The 21323-nt window shown below is 31.1% G+C and overlaps 2 protein-coding genes across 2 annotated transcripts; both read left to right on the top strand.

Annotated features, from left to right (window-relative positions):
- The first annotated feature begins 2846 nt into the window (after positions 1–2846).
- Positions 2847–4899, top strand: LOC124936902 (cytochrome P450 78A5-like). Its single transcript, XM_047477434.1, has 3 exons — positions 2847–3389; positions 3475–3876; positions 4279–4899. Exons 1-3 carry the CDS (start codon positions 2847–2849, stop codon positions 4876–4878), a joined length of 1545 nt encoding a protein of 514 aa, XP_047333390.1. The 3' UTR covers positions 4879–4899.
- Positions 4900–17439: 12540 nt separating this feature from the next.
- On the top strand, positions 17440–19471 carry LOC124936908 (cytochrome P450 78A5-like). The gene is made up of 3 exons (XM_047477442.1): positions 17440–17982; positions 18067–18468; positions 18866–19471. The coding sequence occupies exons 1-3, from the start codon at positions 17440–17442 to the stop codon at positions 19469–19471; spliced, it is 1551 nt and encodes a 516-aa protein (XP_047333398.1).
- The last annotated feature ends 1852 nt before the right edge of the window (positions 19472–21323 follow it).

Here is a 21323-nt window from a genome sequence, read left to right on the forward strand (position 1 = left end):
TGGTTGGTTTGATAAAAGTGATGGTAAAAGATATTGGTACTGTTGAAATATTGAGTGCAATAGTGAGGTCACAAGATTAGTAATATGAGAGGTCTATTAGTTATAAATGATATTGTTGGTTAACCAAGTAATGAGAGTAAGAGGTCGGTGCTGATGAGAAAAAATTTAAATAAATGTCTTTTTATCAAATTTATTATCCTTTTTTTATTGTGAATAACACAAACAACGATGATTGAGAGGAGGAAGATGTTCACTAGGTTGTCTCAACAATTGAAACCCCTCATGTACAGACTTATAGATGTTGACGACGAAGAGGATAATGAAGACGATGAAAATTGTTATAATATAAAGATAATTTATATACCTGTAAGATATTATCACAAATAATAAGTTTTGATAATATCAATATTATATTAGTTTCCTTATATATATAATCTATTGTCTATATAATATACCTATTTATTTAACTCAAAATGTATCATTCAATACAATATTCTACTCTTTATTCTAACATAGTATAAGAGCCTAATTTTATTGTTGAGCTACAAAATCTACTATTCCGCTATCTTCATCAACGATTACTTTAACTAAAGGTGTTCAATATTTGGTATGAACCAAATATCCGACAGAATTTGAATTCACCAAATTCGAAAAAATCGAATTCGAATTTTATTTTTTATTTTTTATTTTCGAATCGAATTTTAAACCTATTCGAATTTAAATTAGGTTTTCGATTTGGTTGAGATTTAAGCTCGAAAACCAAATCGAAAACTGAATTTATTTTTTATGATTTATTTTAATTATATATTTTACTACATATTATATAATTTATTATATATTATTAAATAATTATACATTTTATTATTAATTAATTTAGGTCATCCGCTAGTCCTCTATAATCTCTAAAACTCTAATCCCTCACTTCAACCGTCCACTTTTGAGACTTGACCTATCTCTCTTTCTTTCTCGTCGAATACACTTACCATCATCATAAACACCTTTCCACTATCATATCTGGTGGTCGTCAACATTGTTTTACTTTTACTTCCGCCGTTTATCTGTCGAACATTAACGGTCAATCACTAAGCATAGTTTAAATGATTTATATATTTTTTTATAATTTTAGTAGATAAGATATCAAATAACTTGTTTATTCTGATAACTCTCTTAAGAATATTTCTTTCATATTATGGGTATGGGGTGTTCAATATTTGGTCTAAATCGAATATCTGATCAAATTTGAATAAACTGAATTCTCTTTCTTTCTCGTCGAATACACTTACCATCATCATAAACACCTTTCCACCTATCAGTCCAAAAGTGCTCCAAGGATTCATCAAGATTCTTCCATGAACTAATTTTCTAGTCATTCTTCTTCTCTTAAGCTCTGAAACCAAATATTTTGAATTTTTTTAGTTTGACCAAAATGCTTACAACTACTAAAGACTAGACCAAGGCTCCTTCACTACATCATCATTAGTTATAAATACTGTTCATACAGTGAAATGCTCACTCAATTTGTATCTGCCTTCATTTTAAAATTCAAGAAGCTCGGGCTTTCGTTTGCCAAAACTATCTTTGTTGTGTCCACCTTGAGTTGAGTTTTGCATAAGAGAGGATCTAGAGACTAAAGTTGTGTATACATAATGTTGCATTGTGTTAAATATTTATCATTAGAGTTATAGAGTTATAAGACTTATAATAATATAAAAACTAACATAACTATAAATAAATCAATATATGGCTTGGTTGAAAAAACTAAACTTTTTAAGTATTGTTGTGTTTAATCATTTTTTTTAATTTATTTAAAAATTATTTTTGTTTTAGATATCTTAATGGGGTATTTATTTAAATGAAATAATATTATGAAATACACTTTAATTATGTATATATTAACCAATGTAATTAAATTTATTCGTTAACTACATTATAGCTCTAAGCGTTTCCAAACATGCTCATAATTTCAAGTATATCTCTTTGTCTTCGACCAAGTAATTATGAAGAATATTTCAATCATATATATATATATTTGTATGTAATAAAATTAGTCCTGATTAATTAGTATATGGAAAATCTTTAAATTGGATATGCACAATATTCCGTTGATTTGATTGTAGCAAAAACTAGTACTTCATCCAACCTTTTAAGCCTATACTATAGTTCAGTAAATTGACATCAATATAGACTCTTCAAATGTTATAATTGATTTCAATCAATAAAACCTCCAAACCATCTTTGGTAGAATTTGCACCACCCACCTAGAGCAGAATCCGCCCATGGTAAATTAATGTGTGGGCCACAGCACATGACAAATGTTGTCATGCATGAAGAAAATTAACTACGTGCATCCTTGCATGTCTCTGCATTTTCAATTCAATACGTGCATCCTTGCATGGCTCTGCATTTTCAGAAAAATATTAAAATATTTGTATCCATTGCATGGCTCTGCTTTTTTCAGAGCTTTTAGTGAGTCCAAATAATAACAACGTGGAGCTGACTAGACTCTTAAGATTTTAAAGGAAATGAAAAATCCTTAATTTGTTGTGTTAAGAGATGTTTTAGTATGTTAATTCTTTCTGGTGGGTCTTCCAAAATTAATATATGGGTTTTCTAAGTTTGCATTTTCTTGGGATTTAGTTAATCATGCAACTTTTGAGTCAGTTCTCTTTTTAATATTACCTATATATAATTAAAATGTTTAGTTTAATTTCATTTTAAATAGATTGAATGTTATAAAATTTATTTTGTATGTTTCTTCTTGCCCTCCCTACAAATACGAACACTCCATTCCTTCTTTCATCACCACTTCCTACTTTCATATCTCTCTCTTAACAAAAAAAAAAAAAATGTCTTCGGGAATAGGCCTCTTTGTTCTACCAGATGACTCCTCCTCCACCTTGCTCAGCATCCAACTTTTCCTCTTTCTCGCTATCTTAACCGCTGTTTTCAGATTCTGGCTAGTCCCGGGTGGTCTTGCATGGGCTCTTTCCAAAGCAAAAACCGGTGCCCCCATTCCCGGACCATCTGGATTTCCCCTTATCGGACTCATTTTCACTTTCATGAGTTCTTTGACTCATAGAAAACTTGCAAACCTTTCTCAGACCTTAAAGGCAGGTCCACTAATGGCCTTTTCGGTTGGGTTCACCCGTTTCGTTGTATCAAGTGATCCGGGTTCGGCTAAGGACATTCTCAGTAGTTCTGCCTTCGCTGATCGTCCCATTAAGGAATCCGCTTACGAGCTCTTGTTTAATCGGGCAATGGGATTTGCTCCCTTTGGAGAATACTGGAGAGAGCTAAGAAGGATTTCAGCTACTTACATGTTTAGCCCGAAGAAAATAGCTTGTGCTGAAGGATTCCGTAAGAACATCTGTCATCAGATGATCACACAAGTAAGAATACTCTTTTTTATTTTTACTTTTAAATGATAATGAGTATAAAAGACAATTAGTTATAAATGAGTGTTTCTTTACGCAGGTAAAAACACAAATGGATCTAAAAGGGGATGTTGAGATCAAGCAAGTTCTTCACTATGGTTCATTGAATAACATGATGATGACTGTTTTTGGAAAGTATTATGATTTTGGTGAAAATGGGGACGGTTTGGAATTAGAGGGATTTGTTAGTGAAGGATACAAGTTACTAGGGACATTCAATTGGAGCGATCATTTCCCGATTCTAGGTTGGCTTGATGTTCAAGGTGTGAGAAGGAGAAGTAGGAAACTAGTTTCTAAAGTGGATGGGTTTGTTAGAAAGATCATAGACGATCACAGCATGGTTACTGATCAGGACAATAATCATGGATACTTTGTTGATGTTCTTCTTGATCTTGAGAGAGAGAACAAGATCACCCGATCTGATATGGTCGTTGTTCTATGGGTAATGTTTTTTCTTATATCTTTTCAAAATTTTCTAATTTGTATTTTCTTACTTAGAATCCTCTTTCTTGACTTCACTAGCCAACCTTATTATCTACAAGATATGAAAAATATGTAGAAAGGAAAAATAGTTAGAACATTTTCGTAAATGAATGTACATGTTAAATTTTATTAAACAAAAAACTAATTTTATTTCATGTGTTACTTTTATCATGTCCGCCCTTAGTTTCCTGTGACTACTTTGTTTCTCATTTTAACAAATTATTAATTTCTTGAAAATATTTGTATTCTCATTTTTTAAAAGATATTTATTTCCTTGCTTCTATATATAAGTTTTTTGATTTACATAATAATAATTGATGATGAAAACATTTATATAAATACTCTTTATCAATGAATGCAGGAAATGATCTTCAGAGGAACAGATACTGTTGCAATTCTATTAGAATGGATTCTAGCAAGACTAGTTCTTCATCCAGACATTCAAGCCAAAGCTCTCGCCGAAATTGAAACAACTATTGGCTCTTCAAGGGCGGTAATGGAATCTGATATCCCAAACCTGCCATACCTCCAAGCCATCGTAAAAGAGACTCTAAGAATGCACCCTCCAGGCCCCCTCCTTTCATGGGCTCGTCTTGCAATCCACGACACACATGTTGGGCAGTACTTTGTCCCTGCAGGGACCACGGCCATGGTGAATATGTGGGCCATAGCACATGACAAAGGAATTTGGTCGGAGCCAGAAGAGTTCAGGCCAGAGAGATTCATTGAACAGGATGTGTCTGTCATGGGGTCTGACATGAGGCTCGCCCCTTTTGGTTCAGGAAGGAGGGTATGTCCCGGGAAAACTATGGGTCTAGCTACCGTTCATATTTGGTTGGCTGTGCTTCTTCAGAACTTTGAGTGGACCTCTAAGGATGATGTGGATTTGACTGAGGTTCTCAAGATGTCCATGGAAATGAAGAATCCCTTGGTGTGTAAAGCTGTTGCAAGGGTTTTTTGAGCATGCTTGTTGGCTCCTTCTGAAGAGAACTCCTAAACTATGTTATGTTGTTTGTGTTTGTTTGATGCATGTTTTCTATGTTTGTGTTTGTTATGTTTTTCAAAAACTATGTTATGTTGTTGTGTTTGTTTGATGCTTGTTTTCTAACCTTGTGTTTTCTATGTTTTTCAAAAACTATGTTATGTTTTTGTGTTTGTTTAATGCATGTTTCTAAGCTTGTGTTTTCTATGTTTTTCAATTTGTGTGTTTTGTTTTATAAAATCTCATATCTGATAACTTTAACTTTATGAGATAAACTATAAATCATAATCCGTTTATTAGAAAAACTTGAAATAATACGTATAAAATTATTATTTTAAACCAAAATGTTCTTGACCTTATCATCACATCTAAACTCGTCTCACTCTACAAAATAGATACATAATCAAATATTAGATTCATGTAGAAGTTTGTTACCTTTAATATCGAACTAATTCTTAAATTTTATGTCATTTTTCTTTTTCTTTATGTTTCTTTGGTATTGATAGAAAAAACACTTAGAAGATTATCTTATATTTAGTGGATAAAGAATTTAATTTGGCAATTTTCATATATTATTTTATTCCTTAATTTTATTTCATTAGTAGTTAAATATATTTATTCACCATCCTACTTAATCAATCTCCCTATTTTGTTTTATTTTTTTTATTTAACACAAATAATTGATAAATTAATTAATCAACCATTTATTTTTATTTTTGTTATAAAATATTTTGAAGGAACTATATGATTGATTTAAAAAGTTTATTGTAAGGTGAAACATAAAATAATTATAACAACTTAATTATCAAACTTCCAAGTTAAGCCTCAATATCACACACATGATTAATAAATAAATTAATCGATCATTCATTTTTATGTGTGTTATAAAATATTTTGAAGAAATTCTATGGTTATTCAAATGGTTCATTATAAATCGTTATATAAAATATTTTGATAACTTGATTATCAAACTTTCATATTGAATCCCAATATTTTTTATATACAAGATATGAATATATACGGACCCTTATGCTTGTATATATGATGAAAACTTTATAGTTAAAGTGTGAGATAGTGTCTTATAAATAATTTTAGAAAAGATTTTTCGCATTATTATACTTTTCCGATAATATCATAAATATAAAAATAAAATTGTTTTTTTTCTTATGAAAATAAGAAATAGACGATTAGATTGCTCCTACCCTTCATAAAGAAAACATTACCTTAAATATTAATTTATAAAGATAAAGATGGTTCCTCTTTTCTTAAGCATAATTAATGTTCATCAATCCCATAATCATAAATATTATTTTTTTATACTTTATAATTTTAATCTTTAGTTCCGAAATATCGCATTTAATATTAAATATATTTTAAATTTAATAAAAATGTGTATTACATTAATTATGAATCTAAAAACATATCATGATTACCCATGTTTAACAATAAATTTATTGACAAAAAAATGCATTAAGATTAAATTTTGTATTAAACCACGTTAATTTTTTTAACAAAATCATTTTTTAATAATAATTCTAACGACAAATACTTGCATTTGACCTAAATTCTTATTCAATTAAAATTAATTAACAAAACCATATCATATCATAAATTTAATGATAAAGAATTTACATGTGGGAAAAATTCTCATTCAATAATATTTATTTAACAAAATCATATTTTAATCAAAAATAACAGCAAATTAATGCGAAGTTTGTTATATTTAATATTGAACAATTTCTTAAACTTTATGTATCTCTTTATGTTTCTCTTGTATTGATAAAAATAAACTTAGATTTTCTTATATTTAATCGATAAAGAATTTAATTTGTCAATTTTTATATATTTTATTCTATTCATTAATTTTATTTAATAAGTAGTCAAATAAGTTTGTTCACCATCCTACATACTCAACCTCCCTATTTTTATTTTATTTATTTATTTATTTTTGTAAAATATTTTAAAGGAACTGTATAATTGATTTAAAAAGTTCATTGTATAGTGAAACATAAAATAATTTTAACAAATTAATTATAAAACTTTAAAATTAAGTCTTAATATCTTTATGCACATGATATGATCATGTATGCCTCTTATCTAATTAAGTTTAACATATATCTTTCTTTTTATTTATTTTACTCACATAATTAATAAATTAATTAATCAATCATTTATCTTTATATGTGTTATAAAATATTTTGAAGAGATGTATGGTTATTCAAATGGTTCATTATAAATAGTTACATAAAATATTTTGATAACTTAATTATCAAACTTTCATATTGAATCCCAAAATATTCTTTATACACATGATAGACATATGTATTGCTTCTTATGCTTGTAGGATGAAAACTTTATAATTAAAGTGTGATATGGAGTCGAACAAATAATTTTTAAAGATTTTTTTGCATCATTATACTTTTCCGAAAAACCCACAAATATTATAAAAAATATTTTTTATTATTAACCTAACAGAAAGACGATTAGATTGCTCTCACGGTTCATAAAGAAAATATGACCTTCAATACTAGTTTATGAAGATAAAGATGGTTTCTCATTCCTTATCATAATTAATGTTCATCAATCCCATAATCTTAAATAATCTGTCTTTCCTATTTTATAATTTTAATCTTTTAATTCGAAAAAATATCGTATTTAGTATCAAATATATTCACAAATTGAATAAAAATAGGAATGTTTATTACATTAATTAAGACCCTAAATACAATAGCATGATAACCAATATAAATCATGTTTAATAATAAATTTATTGACAAAAACATGAATTATGATTAAAGTTGTATTAAACCACGTTAATTTATACAACAAAATCATGTTTTAATAATAATTCTAAAGAGAAATACTTGCATTTGACCTAAATTCTTATTCAATTAAAATTAATTAACAAAATCATATCTTAACATAAATTTAGTGATAAAGAATTTACATGTGGACAAAATTCTCATTCAATAAGATTATTTAACAAAATCATACTTTAATAATAAATCTAACGACAAATTAATGCGAAGTCATAACACACTATTAACTTCTTGAACATATTTTCATTCTTATTTTCATATATATATATATATATATATATATATATATATATATATATATATATATATATATATATATTATATATATATATATAGATATATATATATATATATATATATATATATATATATATATATCTTTGCTTTTGTATCTATGTTTTTGATTTACTTAATCATTAATGTTTAAGTCTTTCCACCCAAAACACTCATATTTTATATAGAGCACTCAATCTTCAAATCAAATGATAAATAAATTAAAAAAAAAAGCTAGTTATTAGTTGTTAATTTTCCATTGATGTTAGTAATATCGCAATGGAAGAAAAAATGGAAGCCATGATGGCACAATACAAGTCATTTCATCTTTTTGAAGCATCGCATTCTAATTTAGGTAATATTTTATGTTAAATTGTTTAATATTTATATATATTAATTCGAAGTACAATATTTTTGTCATTAAAACTTATAAATAGTTTAAAGATAATATATATGAGGAAGAAGACTAAACATGTATTCTTTATAACTATATTCTTGTATTTGATTTGTGTAACGTTTAAAATCGACCTTTTTTTTAAAAAAAAAATTCTCTATCGAACTCTTAGATCGAGGTCCGTTAGTACATTACCTTACTCTTGGATCTCGAGTGGGATATAAATTAATTTAATATGGAATGACTAAACTTGGATTAGAAAACAATGAAGATAATTTAATCCAAGAAGTCTTAGTACTTTTCTACTAAGTTAACTATGATTAATAGAGTTGTATATATATTGTATTATAATTGGGTCATGTGTGAGGCCACACTAATTGTTATATTAATAAAATGAAATGATAATTCATTATTAATATATGATAAATTATTAATATCAATAATATTATTTATTTATGAATTAAAGTATATGTAATTAAACGAATTTAATTATAGAATTAAAATTTACAAATCTTTTATTTATTTATAAAATAAATAATATATAATTAAATGTGTTAATTATGTACTTAATATTTTAAAGAATATATTTTTTATTTATGAAATAAATTATTATATATATAATCAAAAGTTAATTTAGAGAAAAGTTATGATTTTTGTATCTTCTCTTCTTAAATATTTTAAGCTTATTTATATGATAGATAGATAATAACATTTTTAGTGTAAAAAATAATTAATTTCTAAAAGTTATTAACTTAGATATACACTATACATTTCTTTCTTCGAAGTTTTTGGGAGAGAACACAAATATTACTTTATTTAAATAATTATGAGTTAAGACTATAATTAATTTACATGAGATAATCTATCTTTTCAACAAAGCAATATTGAGATTGTACGTGTGAAGTGTGAGGTTACAGGATGAAAGGTCGATTGAGATTGATAATTGGTTTACCAATGAATAAGATGTCAGTGACATTGTAATTGATTGGTTTAGTTTACTGAGCGATAAGAGGTCGATTAGGTTGTCTGCTGAGAGATAAGAGATGTGTGCGTATGTGTGATTGGGATTGACGGTTGATTTGTCAAGAGATAAGAGTCGTATGAAATTGTGACGTCATACTATGAAGAGGTTCATTGAGATTGGTGGTTGGTTTGGTGAGAGATAAGAAGCGCGTGGAATAATTATGTCATGAGATGAGAGGTCATTAAAATTGGTAGTTGGTTTGCCGAGGGATAAGAGGTTGGTAACAAAGAATCGTAAAGTCACGAAATTAAAGGTTAAGTGTGGTTGATAGTTGGTTTGTCGAGGGATTAAAACATGTAAAATTATGAGGTCACGAAAAGAGAGGTCGATGAGATTAGTGGTTTGTTTTCCAAGCGATAAAAGGTCATTAAGATTGAGATTGTTGTTTGGATTGCTGAGAGATAAGAAATCGGTAAAACAATGATCGAAAGATCACGAGATTAGAGGTCGATTGTGATTGGTGGTTAAAAATATATGTAAATGAGATGTTGATGGACCGAAGTGTGAGGTCATAATACTAGAGATCGACTGAGATTGGTGGTTGATTTTTCGAGAAATAAGAGGCGTCTGAATGTGTGAGGTCACGAGATTAATATGTCAATTGGGATTTTGATGGTTGGTTTGTCGAAGGATAAAAGACATGTGAAAGTGTGTGAGGTCATAATATTAGAAATAAGAGTTGTCCATTGGGAAAAAGAATACCGGTAGTTAAATGTGTGACTGAGACGGGTGGTTGACCGGAGTGTGAAAGTGAGGTCCTAAGATTAAAGGTCGATTGGATTAGTGGTTGGTTTGCAAAAGTGAGGATAAAGAGGTCGTGGTAATGATATGAGATGGTTGAGGTACAAAATACTCGAAGTGAGGTCACAAGATTAGTATCAGATGTTCATGGGAGAACAAAAAATATCGGTGGTTAAATATATGAATGAATTTGTTGGTTTACCGAAAAAGTGAGGGTAAAGAAGTTGGTGATACGATGAGATGGTTGGTTTGATAAAAGTGATGGTAAAAGATATTGGTACTGTTGAAATATTGAGTGCAATAGTGAGGTCACAAGATAGTAATATGAGAGCTCTATTAGTTATAATGATATTGTGGTTAACCAAGTAAAGAGAGTAAGAGGTTGGTGCTGATGAAAAAAAATTTAAATGAATGTCTTCTTATCAAATTTATTATCCTTTTTTATTATGAATAACACAAACAACGATGATTGAGAGGAGGAAGATGTTCACTAGGTTGTCTCAACAATTGAAGCCCCTCATGTACAGACTTATAGATGTTGACGACGAAGAGGATAATGAAGACGATGAAAATTGTTATAATATAAAGAGTAATATACCTGTAAGATATTACACAAATAATAAGTTGTGATAATATCAATATTATATTCTTATATTAGTTTCCTTATATATCTAATCTATTGTCTATATAATAGACCTATTTATTTAACTCAAAATATATCATTCAATACAATATTCTACTCTTTATTCTAACATAGTATAAGAGCCTAATTTTATTGTTGAGCTACAAAATCTACCATTCCGCTATCTCCATCAATGATTACTTTAACTAAAAGTGTTCAATATTTGGTATGAACCAAATATCCGACAGAATTTGAATTCACCAAATTCGAAAAAAATCGAATTTGAATTTTATTTTTTATTTTTTATTTTCGAATAGAATTTTAAACCTATTCGAATTAAATTAGGTTTTCGATTTGGTTTTTGAGTTGAGATTTCAAGCTCGAAACCGTAAATCGAAAACTAAATTTATTTTTTATGATTTATTTAATTATATATTTTACTACATATTATATAATTTATTATATATTATTAAAAAATTATATATTTTTTTATTAATTAATTTAGGTCATCCGCTAGTCCTCCATAATCTCTAAAAACTCTAATCCCCTCACTTCAACCGCTCCACTTTTTGAGTCTTGGACCTATCTCTCTTCTTTCTTGTCGAAAACACTTACCATCATCATAAACACTCTCCACTATCATATCTGGTGGTCGTCAACATTGTTTTACTTTTACTTACGTCGTTCATCTGCCGAACATTGACGGTCAGCACTAAGCATAGTTTAAATGATTTTATATTTTTTTTATAATTTTAAGTAGATAAGATATCAAATAACTTGTTTATTCTGATAACTCTCTTAAGAATATTTCTTTCATATTATGGGTATGGGGTGTTCAATATTGTGGTCTAAATCGAATATCTGATCAAATTTGAATAAACTGAATTCGAATAAACCGAATTCGAATTTTTCAAATCGGTTTTGATTTTCAAATTTTTCTTAAAAATAAAAATTCGAAGAACTCAAACCGGAAAACTTAAATAATCTAAAAACCGAACTAATTAACACCCCTAACTTTAGTCATTGATGAAGGGCACTAATAATGCTCTATAATTATTATTATATGTCAATAGTAATTTTTTCTTTCAAATAATTTTGTTAATATATTATTTATTCTTCGATAATTATATTCTCTGAATTTTATTTTTCAGTTGTTGTTTTACCTTAGTAGTCAATATCTATATGTTTATTAGTCTTAATTCAATATATGTAAATCTTTACTAGTTATTTAGTCAACACATTTTGTAATCCTTTCGTAATGATGAGGTTTCTTTTCAGGTGTTATTTCATTCTAAATAACGACCACAAAGAGGTAATTATGTTTATTTTAACTTATAAATTGTGATTTTTATTTATCTATTATGCTATTATATATATATAATATATATATATATATATATATATATATATATATATATATATATATATAAAATTACTAGATCTAGATTAATGAGTGCTTTTAAAAAAAATAAAGGAAAATCTGAATCTTCCAAATCATAGTTGAATGATCAAAACTTTATCTGTATCCAGAATGGACATTATCTAAGCTTTTTTCACGAAGACTCTCTTGCCAGTTTTGACCTTTTTGAATTTCTCTAGTATAACATTTTTTCCTAAAGTCTTAATGAACTATGTTTGGTTGTACCATCAAACTCTCTTTCACATTTATAAGTTATCATTGAGAAATTGTACATCCTTCTTGATACATCTTCAACAATTAATATTCAACAATTATTATCGGACTACATATTCTTTTATTTTAATCTCCAAATATATTCACAACATATAGAAGTGTCATTATTTTGTGAAGAGTGGAGAGTATTGATAGTCTTTCGAAGTCATGACTGTCAAACCAAGTAGTCATAGAATTAGATGGCCATCACAAATTCACCTATCAGTCCAAAAGTGCTCCAAAGATTCATCAAGATTCTTCCATGAACTATTTTCTAGTCATTCTTCTCTCTAAGCTCTGAAAACCAAATATTTGAATTTTTTTTAGTTTGACCAAAATGCTTACAAACTACTAAAGACTAGACCAAGGCTCCTTCACTACATCATCATTAGTTCTAAATACTGTTCATACAATGAAATGAAATGCTCACTCAATTTGTATTCTATCTGCCTTCATTTTAAAATTCAAGAAGCTCGGGCTTTCGTTTGCCCAAAACTATCATTGTTGTGTCCACCTTGAGTGAGTTTTTGCATAAGAGAGGATCTAGAGACTAAAGTTGTGTATACATAATGTTGCATTGTGTTACATATTTATCATTAGAGTTATAGAGTTATAATGACTTATAATAATATAAAAACTAACATAACTATAAACAAATCAATATATGACTTGGTTGAAAAAACTAAACTTTTTTAAGTATTGTTGTGTTTAATCAGTTTTTTTAATTCATTTAAAATTATTTTTGTTTTAGATATCTTAATGGGTATTTATTTAAATGAAATCAATATTATGAATACACTTTAATTATGTATATGTTAACCAATGTAATTAAATTTATTCGTTAACTACATTATAGCTCTAAGCGTTTCCAACATGCTCATAATTTCAAGTATATCTCTTTGTCTTCGACCAAGTAATATGAAGAATATTTCAATCATATATATATATATTTGTATGTAATAAAATTAGTCCTGATTAATTAGTATATGGAAAATCTTTAAATTGGATATGCACCAATATTCCGTTGATTTGATTCTAGCAAAAACTAGTACTTCATCCAACCTTTTAAGCCTATACTATAGTTCAGTAAATTGACATCAATATAGCTCTTCAAATGTTATAATTGATTTCAATCAATAAAACCTCCAAACCATCTTTGGGAGAATTTGCACCACCCACCTAGAGCAGAATCCGCCCATGGTAAATTAATGTGTGGGTCACAGCACATGACAAAATGTTGTCATGCATGAAGAAAATTAACTACGTGCATCCTTGCATGTCTCTGTGATGCAGCGTGCGTGGCTAGGATGAATCTTTATCAAGATTCGTTGATTCTTACGAATACCGAAATTGATAGATATTGAGGAAAACCTCGTTTTCTGATTAATAATCTTCTTCTTCCTTACAATGGAATACCTTCAGGGTATTTATAGGACTTACACGTATTAAATTAGGAATTACGTCTAATTACAATTTAATTACACTAATTTAGGATATTCCTTCCATAACAAGAATATCCCTACCTAATTTAGAATATCCCTTGTAATCTCTTCCTTAATTAGAATATATATTATATCCTTTCCTTGATTAGAATATATCTTCCAATCCCTTCCTTAATTAGATTATCTTCCAATCTCTTCGACTCGCACCGCATCATTCCCCCCAGGGTAGAAAAGATTCGTCCTCGAATCTGGAACCGCATCATCCTCATCAGAAGAAGACTCACCCACAAAAGGAACAAGATGCTTCACATTGAACACATCAGAGGTACGCACATGGCTGGGAAGGCGTAAACGATAAGCATTGGGGTTGATCTTCTCCACAATCTCAACAGGACCAATCTTCTTAGCAGCAAGCTTGCTATATTCATGAGCTGGAAAACGATCCTTAGTCAGAATAGCCCACACAAAGTCACCAACTTCAAAATCAACAGCACGCCTTCTCGAATCAGCCTTCTCCTTGTACTTGGCAGTAGCAGCAACCAAGCGGTCATGAGTGGTCTGATGAACCTGAGCCAACTGACCAACAAATCCGCAGCAGTGGAATGAGGACGCACCTTGCTGGGCAGCGCTAACAAATCAAGAGGAGCACGCGGAGACAGCCCGTAAATCACATGGAAAGGGCTGAAACCAGTGGAGCGATTAACAGCATGATTGTGAGCAAACTCGGCCTGAGGCAGCTTCAGATCCCAAGCCTTAGGATGATCCCCAATTAAACTGCGCAGAAGGTTCCCCAAAGACCTATTAACAACTTCAGTTTGGCCATCAGTTTGCGGGTGATAGGCACTGCTAAAATTCAGCTGAGTATTAACCAAACGCCAAAGACTCCTCCAAAAGTGACTCACAAAGCGAGTGTCCCGATCAGAAACTATGGAGGCAGGAAGTCCATGAAGGCGATACACATCCCTGAAATAAAGTTGTGCAACAGCCACAACATCAGAGGTTTTCTTGCAGGGAATGAAATGAACCATCTTCGAGAATCGGTCAACCACCACAAAAATCGAATCAGAACCACGCTGGGTACGTGGCAGCCCAAGGACAAAATCCATACTGACATCAGACCATGGTTGAGTGGGGGCAGCACCCTTCTTGGGCTGATTTGGCATCAACACAATCTTGGTACCATGAAATAAGAACGTGTAGGTATTAGCACGCCCATCATGTATAACAGAATGATCAAACTGCCAAGGTCGACCAAGTAAAAGGTGACAAGCATCCATAGGAACCACATCACAATATACAGCATCACGATAATGGGAACCAATGGAAAAATTAACAAGTACGCGCTTGGAAACTGTAACATCCGTACCTTGACTCAGCCAGGACAGGCGATAAGGCTTGGGGTGAGGTTCAGTGGACAGACCCAGCTTCGAAACTGCAACCTCAGAAATCACATTCTCACAACTCCCAGCATCAATGATGAAGGTGCAAACTTTGCCACCGATGGTACAAGTGGAATGGAACAGATTATTGCGTAACCACTCGTTGTCAGGAGCACGAGGGGTTAAACATGATCGACGAATCACCAAAAGGGGGCCAACATCACCAGAAACATACTCCTCCGTTGCCTCATCATCATAAACATCATACACTGGGGCTGAATCTGAAGGAAGAGTAGAGTCAGGATCATCCACCTCAGTAAAAAGACCACGATTGGTGGACTTTGGGTTGCGACACTCTGCTTGGCGATGGCCAACTTCACCACAATTGAAACAACGCAAGCCCCCGGGACGTCCCTGCGGGGGGGCTGTAGTGCCGCGGGGGGGGGCTGGGGTGGGATGGGCCGACGGGAAGAAGAACCAATGCCACTAGTGGGGACAACCTGTTTTCCAAAGCTACCCGAACCGCGCCTGGCTAGCTGTTTCTCAGCCTGTGAAGCACGCTGATGTGCCTCAGAAACAGTCAAGGGATCAAACATATTCAAAATATCCTGCAACTGGAGGCGAAGGCCACCAATATAGCGAGAAACCAACTGGAGAGGGGACTCAGACAGGTCAACACGAGCCACAAAGGTGTAAAACTCAGTGGAATAGTCATCCACGGAACGAGAACCCTGACGAAGATTCTGGAACCGCTGGTACAGGTTACGTTCGTAATTATATGGTAGAAACGCAGCCCTAATATGCTTCCTGAATTTGTCCCAATTCGTGAGCTTTGCCTTACCATGACGAACACGTGTCTGTTTCAACTGCTGCCACCATGCTTGTGCACGACCATGTAAGCGGATCGTAACAAGGGGTACACGACGATCTGCAGGAACTTCCTTGAAATCCAAAATCTCTTCAACCTGAGAAAGCCAATCAATAAACTCTTCCGGTGATAGACTACCATCGAACTTAGGGATGTCCACCCTGAAAGCCTGCTCCCAACGATGATTGGGGCGTTCAGGGGATCGATTCCGAAGACCACCGAGAGGGTTTTCATCTGTCATCGTAACATCATCTTCAGGGTGGTGCATGTGCATAGATGCATCCATCCGTTGCGTCAACCATTCAACCTGCCGCCTCAAATCGTCGTTATCACGGCGAAATTCAGCGTTTTCACGTCGCAACTCAGCAAGGTCACCATCATCAGCACCAGGGTAGGGTTGCGGCTGTTCGGGGCGGCATACCTCAGGGTCGACTGGAAACTGATACCAACTGATGCAGCGTGCGTGGCTAGGATGAATCTTTATCAAGATTCGTTGATTCTTACGAATACCGAAATTGATAGATATTGAGGAAAACCTCGTTTTCTGATTAATAATCTTCTTCTTCCTTACAATGGAATACCTTCAGGGTATTTATAGGACTTACACGTATTAAATTAGGAATTACGTCTAATTACAATTTAATTACACTAATTTAGGATATTCCTTCCATAACAAGAATATCCCTACTTAATTTAGAATATCCCTTGTAATCTCTTCCTTAATTAGAATATATTTATAATCCTTTCCTTGATTAGAATATATCTTCCAATCCCTTCCTTAATTAGATTATCTTCCAATCTCTTCGACTCGCACCGCATCACTCTGCATTTTCAATTCAATACGTGCATCCTTGCATGGCTCTGCATTTTCAGAAAAATATTAAAATATTTGTATCCATTGCATGGCTCTGCTTTTTTCAGAGCTTTTAGTGAGTCCAAATAATAACAACGTGGAGCTGACTAGACTCTTAAGATTTTAAAGGAAATGAAAAATCCTTAATTTGTTGTGTTAAGAGATGTTTTAGTATGTTAATTCTTTCTGGTGGGTCTTCCAAAATTAATATATGGGTTTTCTAAGTTTGCATTTTCTTGGGATTTAGTTAATCATGCAACTTTTGAGTCAGTTCTCTTTTTAATATTACCTATATATAATTAAAATGTTTAGTTTAATTTCATTTTAAATAGATTGAATGTTATAAAATTTATTTTGTATGTTTCTTCTTGCCCTCCCTACAAATACGAACACTCCATTCCTTCTTTCATCACCACTTCCTACTTTCATATCTCTCTCTTAACAAAAAAAAAAATGTCTTCGGGAATAGGCCTCTTTGTTCTACCAGATGACTCCTCCTCCACCTTGCTCAGCATCCAACTTTTCCTCTTTCTCGCTATCTTAACCGCTGTTTTCAGATTCTGGCTAGTCCCGGGTGGTCTTGCATGGGCTCTTTCCAAAGCAAAAACCGGTGCCCCCATTCCCGGACCATCTGGATTTCCCCTTATCGGACTCATTTTCACTTTCATGAGTTCTTTGACTCATAGAAAACTTGCAAACCTTTCTCAGACCTTAAAGGCAGGTCCACTAATGGCCTTTTCGGTTGGGTTCACCCGTTTCGTTATTTCAAGTGATCCGGGTTCGGCTAAGGACATTCTCAGTAGTTCTGCCTTCGCTGATCGTCCCATTAAGGAATCCGCTTACGAGCTCTTGTTTAATCGGGCAATGGGATTTGCTCCCTTTGGAGAATACTGGAGAGAGCTAAGAAGGATTTCAGCTACTTACATGTTTAGCCCGAAGAAAATAGCTTGTGCTGAAGGATTCCGTAAGAACATCTGTCATCAGATGATCACACAAGTAAGAATACTCTTTTTATTTTTACTTTTAAATGATAATGAGTATAAAAGACAATTAGTTATAAATGAGTGTTTCTTTACGCAGGTAAAAACACAAATGGATCTAAAAGGGGATGTTGAGATCAAGCAAGTTCTTCACTATGGTTCATTGAATAACATGATGATGACTGTTTTTGGAAAGTATTATGATTTTGGTGAAAATGGGGACGGTTTGGAATTAGAGGGATTTGTTAGTGAAGGATACAAGTTACTAGGGACATTCAATTGGAGCGATCATTTCCCGATTCTAGGTTGGCTTGATGTTCAAGGTGTGAGAAGGAGAAGTAGGAAACTAGTTTCTAAAGTGGATGGGTTTGTTAGAAAGATCATAGACGATCACAGCATGGTTACTGATCAGGACAATAATCATGGATACTTTGTTGATGTTCTTCTTGATCTTGAGAGAGAGAACAAGATCACCCGATCTGATATGGTCGCTGTTCTATGGGTAATGTTTTTTCTTATATCTTTTCAAAATTTTCTAATTTGTATTTTCTTACTTAGAATCTCTTTCTTGACTTCACTAGCCAACCTTATTATCTACAAGATATGAAAAATATGTAGAAAGGAAAAATAGTTAGAACATTTTCGTAAATGAATGTACATGTTAAATTTTATTAAACAAAAAACTAATTTTATTTCATGTGTTACTTTTATCATGTCGGCCCTTAGTTTCCTGTGACTACTTTGTTTCTCATTTTAACAAATTATTAATTTCTTGAAAATATTTGTATTCTCATTTTTAAAAGATATTTATTTCCTTGCTTCTATATATAAGTTTTTGATTTACATAATAATAATTGATGATGAAAACATTTATAAATACTCTTTATCAATGAATGCAGGAAATGATCTTCAGAGGAACAGATACTGTTGCAATTCTATTAGAATGGATTCTAGCAAGACTAGTTCTTCATCCAGACATTCAAGCCAAAGCTCTCGCCGAAATTGAAACAACTATTGGCTCTTCAAGGGCGGTAATGGAATCTGATATCCCAAACCTGCCATACCTCCAAGCCATCGTAAAAGAGACTCTAAGAATGCACCCTCCAGGCCCCCTCCTTTCATGGGCTCGTCTTGCAATCCACGACACACATGTTGGGCAGTACTTTGTCCCTGCAGGGACCACGGCCATGGTGAATATGTGGGCCATAGCACATGACAAAGGAATTTGGTCGGAGCCAGAAGAGTTCAGGCCAGAGAGATTCATTGAACAGGATGTGTCTGTCATGGGGTCTGACATGAGGCTCGCCCCTTTTGGTTCAGGAAGGAGGGTATGTCCCGGGAAAACTATGGGTCTAGCTACCGTTCATATTTGGTTGGCTGTGCTTCTTCAGAACTTTGAGTGGACCTCTAAGGATGATGTGGATTTGACTGAGGTTCTCAAGATGTCCATGGAAATGAAGAATCCCTTGGTGTGTAAAGCGGTTGCAAGGGGTGTTTTTTCTTGAGCATAGGCTTGTTGCTCCGTCTGAAGAGAACTACCTAACTATGTTATGTTTGTTGTGTGTCTGTTTGCTGCAGGTCTTGTCGATGTGTGTGTTTGTTATATGTTTTTCAAAAATACTAATGTTATGTTGTTGTGTTTGTTTGAATGCTTGTTTCTAACCTTTGTGTTTTCTATGTTTTCAAAAACTATGTTATGTTTTTGTGTTTGTTTAATGCATCAGTTTCTAAGCTTGTGTTTTTCTATGTTTTTTCAATTTGTGTGGTTTGTTTTTATAAAATCTCATATCTGATAACTTTAACTTTATGAGAGGATAAACATAAATCATAATCCGTTTATTAGAAAAACTTGAAATAATACGTATAAAATTATTATTTTAAACCAAAATGTTCTTGACCTTATCATCACATCTAAACTCGTCTCACTCTACAAAATAGATACATAATCAAATATTAGATTCATGTAGAAGTTTGTTACCTTTAATATCGAACTAATTCTTAAATTTTATGTCATTTTTCTTTTCTTTATGTTTCTTTGGTATTGATAGAAAAAACACTTAGAAGATTATCTTATATTTAGTGGATAAAGAATTTAATTTGGCAATTTTCATATATTATTTTATTCCTTAATTTTATTTCATTAGTAGTTAAATATATTTATTCACCATCCTACTTAATCAATCTCCCTATTTTGTTTATTTTTGTTATTTAACACAATAATTAGATAAATTAATTAATCAACCCATTTATTTTATTTTTGTTATAAATATTTTGAAGGAACTATAAGATGATTTAAAAGTTTATTGTACAGGTGAAACATAAAATAATTATAACAACTTAATTATCTAACTTCCAAGTTAAGCCTCATATCACACACATGATAATACATAAATTAATCGATCATTCATTTTTATGGTGTTATAAAATATTTTGAAGAAATTCTATGGTTATTCAAATGGTTCATTATAAATCGTTATATAAAATATTTTGATAACTTGATTATCAAACGTTCATATTGAATCCAATATTTTTTATAAACAAGATATGAATATATACGGACCCTTATGCTTTGTATATATGATGAAAACTTTATAGTTAAAGTGTGAGATGTGTCTTATAAATAATTTTAGAAAAAATTCGCATTAATTATACTTTTCTGATAATATCATAAATATAAAAAAAAAATTATTTTTCCTTATGAAAATAGAATAGACGATTAGATTGCTCTCACGTTCATAAAGAAAACATTACCTTAAATATAATTTATAAAGATAAAGATGGTTCCTCTTTTCTTAAGCATAATTAATGTTCATCAATCCATATCATAAATATTATTTTTTTATACTTTATAATTTTAATCTTTAGTTCCGAATATCGCATTTAATATTAAATATATTTTAAATTTAATAAAAATGTGTATGACATTAATTATGAATCTAAAAACATATCATGATTACCCATGTAATCATGTTTAACAATAATTTATTGACAAAAAAATGCATTAAGATTAAATTTTGTATTAAACCACGTTAATATTTTTAACAAAATCATTTTTTAATAATAATTCTAACGACAAATACTTGCATTTGACCTAAATTCTTATTCAATTAAAATTAATTAACAAAACCATATCATATCATAAATTTAGTGATAAAGAATTTACATGTGGGAAAAATTCTCATTCAATAATATTATTTAACAAAATCATATTTAATCACAAATAACAGCAAATTAATGCGAAGTTTGTATATTTAATATTGAACAATTTCTTAAACTTTATGTATCTCTTTATGTTTCTCTTGTATTGATAAAAATAAACTTAGATTTTCTTATATTTAATCGATAAAGAATTTAATT

This window comes from Impatiens glandulifera, chromosome 1 (genome assembly GCF_907164915.1).
Source record: "Impatiens glandulifera chromosome 1, dImpGla2.1, whole genome shotgun sequence".
Lineage (NCBI taxonomy): Eukaryota > Viridiplantae > Streptophyta > Magnoliopsida > Ericales > Balsaminaceae > Impatiens > Impatiens glandulifera.